The 12,152-nt window shown below is 39.1% G+C and overlaps 1 protein-coding gene across 2 annotated transcripts in view; it reads left to right on the top strand.

Moving 5' to 3' along the window:
* Positions 1 to 3,846, top strand: part of LOC137327183 (MSL complex subunit 3-like) — a 58,109-nt gene extending 54,263 nt beyond the window's left edge. For both annotated transcript variants that reach the window (XM_067992720.1, XM_067992721.1), the window contains one exon: positions 14 to 3,846. In XM_067992720.1, the coding sequence (XP_067848821.1) occupies positions 14 to 113 (100 nt within the window). In that variant the 3' untranslated portion in view covers positions 114 to 3,846. The remainder of the gene's footprint in view (positions 1 to 13) is intronic.
* The last annotated feature ends 8,306 nt before the right edge of the window (positions 3,847 to 12,152 follow it).

Raw genomic sequence — 12,152 nt, 5'->3', positions numbered from 1 at the left:
TTTAAATCTGCAGGTTTTTGGCTGAATACCAAGAGGACTTTTTTCCAGAATCCGCTTATGTAGCTGCATCTGAAGCTTACTATTGTACCAAACGTCCTCAGGCTATCTACTGAAGCATTAGCAGACCTGTGAATTAAGCCCTCATTGTTACTTTTAGCCTGGTGGTTATTGGTCGAAGGAATGTAAATGATCTTCAGCAGCTGAGAACAAAAGAGGGCTTTATGTTCTCTTAAGTAGTGCTGCCTGCTGGAAATCTGTTGACATTACATTGTGGAGATGGACCACTTTTTGTTTGAACTCTGCTGTTTCCGCCTTCATCCCTGCTTGATGCTGTGTGTACACGTTCTGTTCTTCTATGGTTGTGTCATGTTGATTATGAAAGAAATGACTGTATGCAACCAAAAATCTCTTCTGAAAACAGACTAAATGCATTCTGAAATGCAGACTGCATTTATTGAACAAGACTTAATTCAATTCTGTACAAAATTGTTTTGGATGTCCATCTTAAAGTAATGGGAAACCATGTTTTAAAGAGATGTTCTGAAAAGTTACAAGTTGAAGAAAAGGCATTGTATAATTTGCAGTAGTGCTTGCTTATCCATTAGAAAATAAATTTTCTGTTGTATGGTAATATTTTGCTTTAATGTTGATAGTTTATGTGCCTGTTCAAAGTCCATTGGTACTATGTTTTTGTGAGTGCTATTTTATACAGTGAACCAGTATTGGTATCCTTCTAGGACTAACCTGTTGGGACTGTTGTGTGTCGTACAAGTTTTTTATTCTCTTTGGAACCACACTACCTTTGTCTCATTTTGGCAGTAGAATGAGCAGAGTCTGGGTTGCTTTAACGTGGCTGTATGATTACTGAAGGGATGTTCCTTCCGCAGGGTGAAAGGTGTTCGAGTTTTTTTTCCCCTCAAGATGAAACACTCTGGTGACGTGGTTCTCCATCTACCATCCCAACCAGCAATGTGACACTTTACCATGGTCAGCTGTCATTTCAGGCTAATATTTGGCAGGAAATCTGATGCCCTATTTCTACTCACTTTAATATATTTAGTTCTTAAAACATTGTTTTTTCTTTTAGGGAGTACTGTTTAGTTGATATATCACAACATTTATAATGGTATCAATATATGGTTAGAGAATCCTGGACCAAGTTCAGCAGTTATCTATAGCTTTGATTTATCACATTGTGGCTGGAAAATATTGATAGAACTTTAGGTCAAGAAAATTATATTAACCCAAGAAAAGGCCATTTAGTTTGAATTTTAGGCTTAGTCAGGTGCTGGAAAACAAAAGGAAGAAAAAAAAATGACCATTACAAATTTGCTGGAACATAGAAAATGTATAATTATAATAAATGAGTCTGCCATCCTTGATGCCCAAAACTACTATAATCAGAAAAAAATCTATTGTCTGCCTATTTAACATTCTCCTATTGGAGGAGGAGCTAAATCTGGATAAAACGCAGTGTACTGTCAGGACTTTAGGTTAATTGGGAGTGCACATATCAAAAGTACAGATCTTTTTAATTTACCAGATCAGAGGTAGAAGCTGCTGGTCGCTCCCTTCCAGCTGTTTCTCCTGAGGTTGCCCTTATCCATCTTAATTTGTGCTTTAATCCTATAGCTCCTGTCCCTCTCGCCATGCAAATATTGTTGGGGACACAGGTTTTTTTTAAACTGTAATATAGCCAGTAAAATATTAGGAAGCAAAGGGCTTTTTCTGGTAACAACAACTGGCATTTATATAGGCGCCTTTAACGTAGTAAAAACGTCCCAAGATGCTTCACGGAAGCATTATCAGACAAAATATGACACCGAGCCATATAAGGAGATATTAGGACAGGTTAATGAGGCAGATTTAAGGAGCGACTTAAAGGAGGAGAGAGAAGCGGAGAGATTTCGGGAGGACATTCCAGAGCTTAGGCACTATATTGAAAACACAGCAGCTTTTTGGTATTTTGTGTCACTTGGCACAATAAAACGATGCTACAACCATTCTGATGCGCTCGGCTAAGTGGTGTCAGTTGCATTTGGCTTTTTAATTTCTGATGACATCCTTTTACCTATTCAACCATGCTTGACAATTGCTCTGTGTGGCCTCACCCCCTAATTGTTTTAGGCGCTCGGCTCATGTAAAACAGGCACTGGAAGCACTGGAAGAACTGCAAGTGAGGCGCTCTTTTTAAGTCTGTTATCTGGTCGTCACCTATGTGCCTTTTCCTTCTCATCCCTCTTCAGGCAGTGCCTCTTTTCGTTGACACTGGATTCATACACTGTTGTAGTGCCGAGAAGTTACTCTGTTTCTGGTGACTCTTGCTCCCCACCTCCATTAGTTGGATTTCTAAAAGAATGAGGGAAATTATACCTCTGCAAAGTCATTACCATTTTGTACTGTAGAATTCAAATGCTAACATTTCAAATCTTTGTATAATTTTATATATTTTTGATCAATTAATAATTCTTTTCTAACTGTGCCAATATCTAGGTGTCCATTTTTTAATGCCTTGTGAGCTTTGAGTGAGAGTACCAATTTCTGCTGAATTATGTTGTGAAACTTCACCCACTAGAAACTGGGCTGAGAGTTACCATATTCAGTTTCACTTACAAGCCTTAGATTGAGTCTGTCTTCTGCTAAATATATCAGACTGGACTAATCTAAAACCAGGCCCTATAAATGAAAATACGTTGTACTAATCATCTTGGCCTAGATTTTCTAGTTGAAATTATGAAGAAGTCAGAACCTTGCATATCTTCCCAAATGGCACACCTATATAGCTGCTCAATTAGCTATGGACAAAAATTGCATATATAAACTAAAGTTCCTTGCAATCTGCTTTGCATTATTGGGACATCAGCTTCTATCTTTGAAAGTGCAGAGTTGCATTACTTCCCTGAGAATTCCAAATGATAAAATTTGCTTCTTTACACTAACTTTGTGCGTGTAAAACATTTTATTAATAGTATTAGCATGTCTCATATTTTCCTTGGACAATTGTAATCCATTAAGAAGATGTAGATTGATGTGAAATGTAAAAAGAACTGTTTAATCACGGTAAATTTATGATTCAGAATGGTATAATAAATAAGTGGGTTTTATGGTTGTTCCCTAATTATAAGCAGATTAGAACCAGCACAATATGAATTGACTTGATTTTATTGACTATATATAGTCATTGGAATGGTCCTGATGCTTTTATGGTTTACCTTGGTGAGCCTTATCACACAAGAGCTTGTTCTTTTTTTAAGAAACAGATGAAAATTGAAAATGTTGCTGCACTTCACTTGTTCAGAAAAGAACATTTTAGTATCTTAATGAATTATAAATGACTATACCTCATAACTTGTGTCATGGTCAGAATTTTAGTTTTCTCTGTGACCAATGTAGATATCACGGCTGGCCATGTTATTTTGAATATTTTTTAATATTTAAGTGTAGAGAATTTTGGCATTGTTCAGAAAGGGACGTTTGACAAATAGTTAATCTTGGAGTCATTTTGTAGCACATGGATATACATTCTATACAGGACAGCATTTATCCTGACATTAGTGAAGATGTTCCCTTGTCAAAAACAGCTAATTAAATTGTACTAAATAATTGTGATTGTTTATTAAAAACTGAATTTTTATTCAGTAAGAAAGAACCTGAACCCATCCAATTGCAAAAAAAATTGAACAAATTCAAACATAATTTTTCCCTCAACAGCATCCATGTCATCTCTGCTTCTGCAAGACCCATGAGCAAGCTTATCTGGAAAGCATTGTTATCCATTTTTAATTCATGAGTTTATTTGTTCTGGCAACTGCTACCTTGTCTGATGAATAAAGAATTACTTTTGAAGCGCTGGTAACTGTTATGTTGGCAAATTTGGCAGGCATTTTGTATTCAGTGCTGATGCTGATTTGAGTGAGGAATGTTGTCTATAATATTGGGAGAGATTGCTCTTTGAATAGTGGGATCTTTAACATCTACCAGAACAGGCCTCTGTTTAATATCTCATCTCATTTCATACAATGGTTGGCACCCCTGATGTTGGTCAACTTAGTACTGAGCTGCAATGTGAGCTATGATTGTGCTGAAGTCCTGGAAGTGGGGGGGGGGGGGGGGGGGAGAAGTGGGGAGGTGATTCAGCTAATAGTGCTACCCTTGACACCATCCTTATGAAAAAATCTGAGATAAAGAAACCACCCTTCCTTTCTAGGTTAGATCTGATCTCCAGGACATCCTGTTTGGGACCATGATTACAATACGTTCATTATGATCACCAATGAGATGAAAGCTCAAGTAGGCCAGATAAGAAAAGCTACTAATCAACAATCAGCACCCATCACAAAATCAACCAGCAAGTACTGCAAAACCAATCCATCAAATTGCTTAATGTCTTTTAAGCAACCATGTTGTTTCTTCACACATGCACAAAAATGAAACTACTATAATTAATACATTAAGAATTACATGATTCTGAGAAATAAAGTTAGTCACTGTATGTTGGAAATGCTTTCAAGATATTTCTCCTGTAAATGTCTGCCCTCTCTAGCCCAGTCTTGAATTCTGCTCTGTTTCAAAGCTACGATTCTTCAACCGGAGAAGAGAGTTATAGCTCGTGTTCGCAAATGCTTTGTGTGTGTGATAGATACATCATGGAATTGTAGTTTTCACCCCTCTCCTGTGCAGCTGCATATCAATATCTCGTGACAACCAAGATGAAAAGCATTTCAACTAGGCTGTGGAATTCCAGCTCAGGCTGATAAATTCTGTATGTGAGAGAGATGCAAAATGGGAGAAGTAGTTTTCACCCTACTGTAAAACTACATTACCTAGAATGCACTGATAACTCATGTCACTGGTCTTGTGACATAAGGCTGCATATAGTGACATCACAAATCCCAGCCAGAATGGAGATGATTGGGTAATTTCCCCCGTCAATCACGCCTGGAGACCGCACTGCTGTAAGTGACTGGGATTGATTTTATGCACATAATTTGAATTATGTAACTATCCTCCATTCACTGCATTTTGCTAGAGAAATAATCCTGCTTTTATCGGGAGACTGCTGTATTTTCGGTCAAGCGTTCTGTTTGCAGTAGTTCATAGAGGCTGTTTAAATAGACTGTTTACTGAGTAAATAGACTTTGCTGTAGTGCGCTGTTTAAATAGACTCTGATGTTTGTTGAGTAAATAGACGTTGCTGTAAAATAGACTCTGCTGTAAGTCCTGTGAATTTAAAAACTCCAAATCAACCACAGCAAAATAATATAATGTAAAGGACCGAGCGTAAGAGGTGTTGGAGAGGGAGGACAAGGTTGCTTGCGTGTTAAAACAATTTTTTGTGAAATGTCTGTAAATAGTGCTACAAATATATCCGCATCTTTCTTTACAATTAAGATGTGAAATGGTTTACCTTATTTTCGCAATGTGATGCATTGTTTCAATAATTCTGTTGCTATAGCAATGGGTGAGCTGCCATGGGACTATGGTGAACATCAGGAACCCCACTTCAGGTCCCAAACTACCTGTGAGCACTAATCAGAGATCTGCTAACAGATTGATTTGCTTATTGTATGATCTTTTTCTGCTCATATTTTAGACTTATTTATAATGACTGTAAAAACAAGTGCAAATAAGTGACTTTCTTTGCCATCTCTCTTTTCTTCCACAATATTATTTGGAAAAGAGACAAATTGTAGTGACTCTAGCTGGTGTTTTCTTTATACTTTGACAAATTGTGTTTAGGTGTGCTATAGAAGCTCAGACTGAGTTTATATATTCTGCACCTTTGCTCACAGATGGAAGCTGTCACGATATTGTATTAGTGAAAAGGACTGTGATTTGATTTTCCTTCAAAGTGACTGTAGTTTGTACTTTCTGTTTACATATTTGTTCAGCTGCTCATTCAGGCAAGAGAGAGTAAATAAAGCAATACAGAAGGCGAGCTACGATGCCATTCAGAACATTTGCTATTATCTGTGTCATTATGTTTAACTTCTCACATAAAATGCAAATGCAGCTGTATAAGTTGTAAGGCAAATTTGATTATCAAGGCATTTGAGCCAAAAGAGGCAAGACTAGCTCTAGTAAAGAGTTTGTCACCCACTTGAGCTTTGCATTGGGTGTAGTATTATTCCAAACTGGAGCAAAGCCAAGTTTAAAAGGTGTCTCGATAGTTCAGCTCTCCTAACTTCAAAATTTGGCCAACAAATGGCGCTCTGCACGTGCACAAGCGCATATGCACAGATCATCCTCGTCACTTGGCTCAATGTGACTCATAGCTAGCAATGTAACTTGGGTCTCCTGGCTCCTTATTGTACCCCACAGCTACCAGTCTCAGACTAGTAGCTGTAGTCTAACAGCACCCTTACAGTGTACACAATAGCAATTAGGTCAAGTAGAGCTTTAAAATCTAGTTCCATTAAGGTATATACAAGTTATATTTGCTGTAATATCTTTTCAGGTCGAGATTAGAAGACTGGACTCCCCCATAAGAATGGTGACATTCCAGTAAACTCAATAAACTAACAGTTCCAGGCAAAAAAACAAAAATTATATATTTCACAATAACATGATTAAATTTATCAATTGAATTGTTTTTCTTTTAATACCTTAATGAACATTTTTACTTGAAGGCCTCAGCCTCATCCAAATGTCTGAGTTTGTACTTGACATTTTTGCCCAGATCACTGAGTCTATAAATTTCAGAATGTGTATTATTGCTGGTGTACTTCTGGCCACCAGCCCCTCCCTCTATTAAATGAGAGAGGAAGGTGGGAACTCAGGGAAGCTTGTCTCTGAGCACATTTCTAGTTCTGTCCATGCCAGATCTGCAGGAAAACTGGCAGGACAAGGTCAGAAAGCCCATGTCAGTGTGTCTTTTATTAACCCAATTGGACTTATAAAAGTACAAATGAACATACAGAAAGGAGCACAAAAAGACCAATTGTTCCAGCAATCATGGTCCATCGTGGTACATGAGGCAACCAGCGCACACCATCAATCAACTCCCTATTGCTCCCACACCCTCTTCTGCCAGACACATAATATTCTGGGAGTAGCAAAGACCGAGGGGGGGGGGGAAGAAAGCCTTTTAACTTAATTTAGGAAACTGGACAATTCCTCTCAAACCACAAAAGCAATCAAGCAAGCTCCAGGAGATTGGGGTGGCTGATATTACTGGTCCCAGTTAACCCACCAACTCACCTACCTACCTTCTTATAACTTGAGATGTTTTTCATTCACAGGATTTCATCCAGCTCCCATTTGACAACCTGCAGTGAATCCACACTTGCCACAAATACAGACAACCTATTCTAAAAGTTGACAACACTGTGCAAAAAGAAGTACTTTCTGGCACTAATCTAACTCTATGCTTTTATAAGTTGTTCTGATGCCTACTAGTCCTCTCCTGCCTATCTAGGTCAAATAACCTGTCCACTTGGACGGAATCTTCATTGTATCCCTTTGAACTCTGCTTTTCCAGAGTTTAAAAAAAACCCAGTTCCCTAAGTCTGTCCTAATAACTAATGGCAGTATAGACAGGACCCCTACATTATAAAGCCTCGAACCACACCGCAGTGTTAAACTTCACCCCTCGCTCTAGTACTGCTAAATACTAGGTACCTACCTCCAGCCAGAGTATCTTTCATGCCATTTTGTTTTGCAATCAAAACTTTAAAAATCGTAATGGATAAAAATGAATTATGAAGGTAAAAAAAGATATTACAATAATAAAGATCACTCATTTATGATTGTCACAGAAAATTGGACAGAATTGTGGAATTAAATTCCCCAAAACACTGGTAAAAATACCAGAATCTTAGGTAACAAAAATGCCAGTTTATAAATTTTATCAACCTGAATCAGTAGCCCAGATAATGCATTGTGCATTACATGGCATTACACACCTACAGTTATAAAACAGTGTATCCCCAACTTACTGTGAGCAATACCATGAGTGATCCACCAGTATATATAAATACACTAGTGGGTACTAATAGTGGTAGAAATCACAGATAATGGGAAGTAAGCTGTAATGCTACTGAAAAGCAAATGCAAATATCCAAAAACACTCAAAATCAAGAAGCACTCAATACACTTCCTTACCTCGCCTTAAAAACTCAATGGTAGCAACAACCCACACAAATCATGCAAATATTGGGACATAGATATGTTCAGAGCATAAACACCTACAGTGCACTAAATGAATACTATGGAACCAAATAGCAGGAATTCTACCATTTATTGAATATGACCACTGCTTTAAAACATACAAAACAGCATGATATTATCTGAAAAAACCTGAGCCTCTTTCTAACAGACAATGCCAGGATAAAAACGTTTTAGTTAACTGGATTCTGCAGCTTCTCAAGCCTGGGATGCCCATGAACACCGCCCTTGCAATATACAGGCAATACCCTCAAGTTTTACTCCCAAACGTTCTCTGTGTAAACAGTGAGTTTGTTGTAGTAAAGTGTGCAATGAGTATATTTCAGTTTTCAATGTAGAGATGTGCTGATAGAAAGACTTCTGCATCAGGATTGCAGTTTTGAAATTTCAAAATTGTGCTAGCAAAAATTGCTGCACACTCCCATTTGCCATAATACTTAGTAATACAATTAGTGCCAGGCAATGACCATCTCCATCAAGAGAGAATCTAACCACCTCCCCTTGATATTCAACGGCATTACCATCGCCGAATCCCCCACCATCAGCATCCTGGGGGTCACCATTGACTAGAAACTTAACTGGACCAGCCACATAAAGCCTGTGGCTACGAGAGCAGGTCAGAAGCTGGGTATTCTGTGGCGAGTGACTCACCTCCTGACTCCCTAAAGCCTTTCCACCAACTACAAGGCACAAGTCAGGTGTGTGATGGAATACTGTTCACTTGCCTGGACAACAACACTCAAGAAGCTCGACACCATCCAGGACAAAGCAGCCCGACTGATTGGCACCCCATCCGCCACCCTAAACATTTACTCCCTCCACCATCGGCTGCAGTGTGTACCATCCACAGGATGCACTGCAGCAACTCGCCAAAGCTTCTTCGACAGCACCTCCCAAACCCACGACCTCTACCACCTAGAAGGACAAGGGCAGCAGGCACATGGGAACAACACCACCTGCACGTTCCCCTCCAAGTCACACACCATCCCGACTTGGAAATATATTGCCATTCCTTCATCGTCGCTGGGTCAAAATCCTGGAGATCCCTACCTAACAGCGCTGCAGGAGAACCTTCACCACACGGACTGCAGCAGTTCAAGAAGGCGGCTCACCACCACCTTCTCAAGAGCAATTAGGGATGGGCAATAAATGCTGGCCTTGCCAGCGACACCCACATCCCATGAACAAATAAAAAAAAACTATTGTTTAGATATATGAATTTTTGGTTTTCAAGATAGACATTTCTGATTACTATTCCCCTTTAACAGATACTGTTTTTTAAGAGGATTTTCCAAAAAGAAAATTATTTTATTTAATGGTAGGGATAATTTTCAAACCTGGGATTAAACAAGTTCTAGTGTGACATAAAATTGGATGCAATTAATTGAAAGTTACAGGAAATTGTTTAGTGCTTTAGTTTTTCCTACAAAATAAGCATATTAAGAGATAGAAAGATTTTACTATAGATGCTATCACGGAATATTGGAAATAAATATTCAGGACAGCAGTCCTATGCCTATGAGGAAATGCCAAAACATTTTCACTAGAGCTTACAGAATATAAACATGCATGGGTAGGAATGTCTCCCTGATATTGTCTAAAATTATTTTGGCTCTAAAGTGCAAATATGAAAGTACAGCACATTTTTATGGGCAATCAGTTAAACTGAACCTGCTAACTTTGCCATATTTCACCAGTGTATTATATGCAAACAGTTGGGATGACATATGAAATGACACTGCATTGTATGCATTATGATGTGAACTCACAAGCACATGAATTTCTAGGAAGGCCAGACAGAGTTATAATGGTGTGTGATGTAGCTGCTGGTTCCATTTGTAGCACTGACATACCTCATGCCCCATCAGAAGATTACATTTTCTTTACTATTTTTGGAAAGTTCTGGCTCATCGGGCGTTATGCTGCTATAGGGAACACAGTATAAGCCTCTAGAGCTGCTTGCTCTACCCAACCTCAGACAACCTTATTGCAACAGAGTATTTATTTTTCCATTTCCCTTACCAGCAAAGTGAGATTACCAAATTAGGATAAGTTTTGTGAGGGAGCCAATGCCCATCAGCAACTGGATTGAGACTGTCGAAACTCATTTCATGAAGGAACTATATAGACAACAGATAAAGGGGACTTTCCTTTCATCACTCTGAGCTGAATTTGAAACCTGGTTCAGTGTCGATCTCACTGAGTAACTCTATCGCTAGAGGATTGCATTTTTGTCCCAAGACAATCTCAGCATGTACAATGCACTCTTTTACTCCCCTCCATGCCCCCATCCCCATGCACATTTATTGTACACTAATGCCGGTGTCACTGTTCACAAAAATAACATTTCTTATATCTTCAGGTAGCCTAGTAGTTCAACATGTTTAGCATTTGAATCAGGTAGAATTAAATTACCGTGCTACATTTAATAGGGTAGGAAGCAAATGGGATTATAATGCTTTATTCAAGCTTGATTCTATTTCTATTTTGATAAAGAGTTCAAATATATCATCAAGTGGAGATTGTTTTTAATTTACACTCATTTCAGATAGTAAACAACTTCATGACGTTTGCACAGCATAATTTACTTGGGAACATTTGCAAATTGTGTCAAATTGGAAAAAAATACATGAAAATGGTGCAGGGCTATCACTTTGGAGATTTATGACCTCTCTAGACTATCCTTTAGAGGGAGCTCTTGCATTATCCTTCTGAAGTGATCCAAGTTGTCATAAGTGATCTTTAGAGTTACTGTACCAATTAAAATTTGAGATTTGGTCGTTTAGGTTATGTAAGTGTCACACGTCAGTTGAACTGACCTGACTTGTTGGAAGTGAAACATGATAGTTATCAACAAGACTGCTGTTCACAGCACCTCACTACTGTGGGTAGCTTTATCTTTGAGGGAGAGGAGAAATGTACAGTCAGCAACTTTTTTCTTGGCTGATCAAAGAACGGCCTCGGCACTCAAGGAACATTCCATAGTCCATACTCTTGTCTAAAAAAAACTTGCATATGCAACTGTTACTACAAAGAGATAATCTGTAATAAAAATAAAATGTTTTTTAAAAAAACATAATGAGGCTAAAAATTCATATGGGGCGGGGGGATGCGGAGGCAGAGGCGCATTCCAGCGCAAGTGTTGGGTTCAGGGGAGGTTCCTTGATTTTAATACTAATGTCGGGCGGCCATGCCACTACGGGCACTTGCCTTGTCTCACGGGTCTGGTGGAGGTTTCTGGTACTGTGGGGTGCTAGGTGCCCCTCCCCATAAAGAGCTTTAAAGTTCCCTTGCCCCCTATGGGAGCTGTATTTAAAAATAAGTTCCCATTTTTTTCTGCAGGCTACAGTCTTGGCCTGGACCCCTGGCTGGGGTCCACTTCTGCTCTATCATTGGCCAGTATGCCTGGTCTCACCTGGTGCCTCAGGGAACCGGATACGCATGAACTCTCCGGTGTCCTTGACCTCCAGCCCTGCCCCACTTCTGCAGCCATAAAACTCCTGGGGAAAGCTGGGACCCAACGTAACTGGGTCCAGACCTGAATTGCAGCACTTTCAGCACACTCCTGACTGAGTTACAGTGAAAGTAGGTCCATGAATTTTTGGTGCCAATGACCAGTTTCGCTGTTCATAGAAATAATATTTCTCATACTTCAAGTGGCCCAGTGGTTCAATCTGTTTAGCACTTGAATCCCAACCAGAAATTCATAACTTTAATTATCAGATCTGTCTATCACTCAAAATTGCTCATTACTGTTAGGTGAGTTTAATTAGATCTCACCCGGACTGGTAGACAGAGTACGAGGCATGTTGTCTGTGTGAAGGACATGGGTAAATCAGAATTGCTCATATTCCCATACTGCCAGACAATCTCACAGCAATGTTGATTCTGTTTGCTGGTGGGCTGGTGTCTACATTAAGTTATGTGGGTGATTCAGAATGCTGAGGTATGGATGACAATCCTCCAGTACTAGCTTCCTTGTCATA

Source organism: Heptranchias perlo, chromosome 11 (genome assembly GCF_035084215.1).
Source record: "Heptranchias perlo isolate sHepPer1 chromosome 11, sHepPer1.hap1, whole genome shotgun sequence".
Lineage (NCBI taxonomy): Eukaryota > Metazoa > Chordata > Chondrichthyes > Hexanchiformes > Hexanchidae > Heptranchias > Heptranchias perlo.
This window is presented reverse-complemented; position numbering and strand designations above follow the sequence as displayed.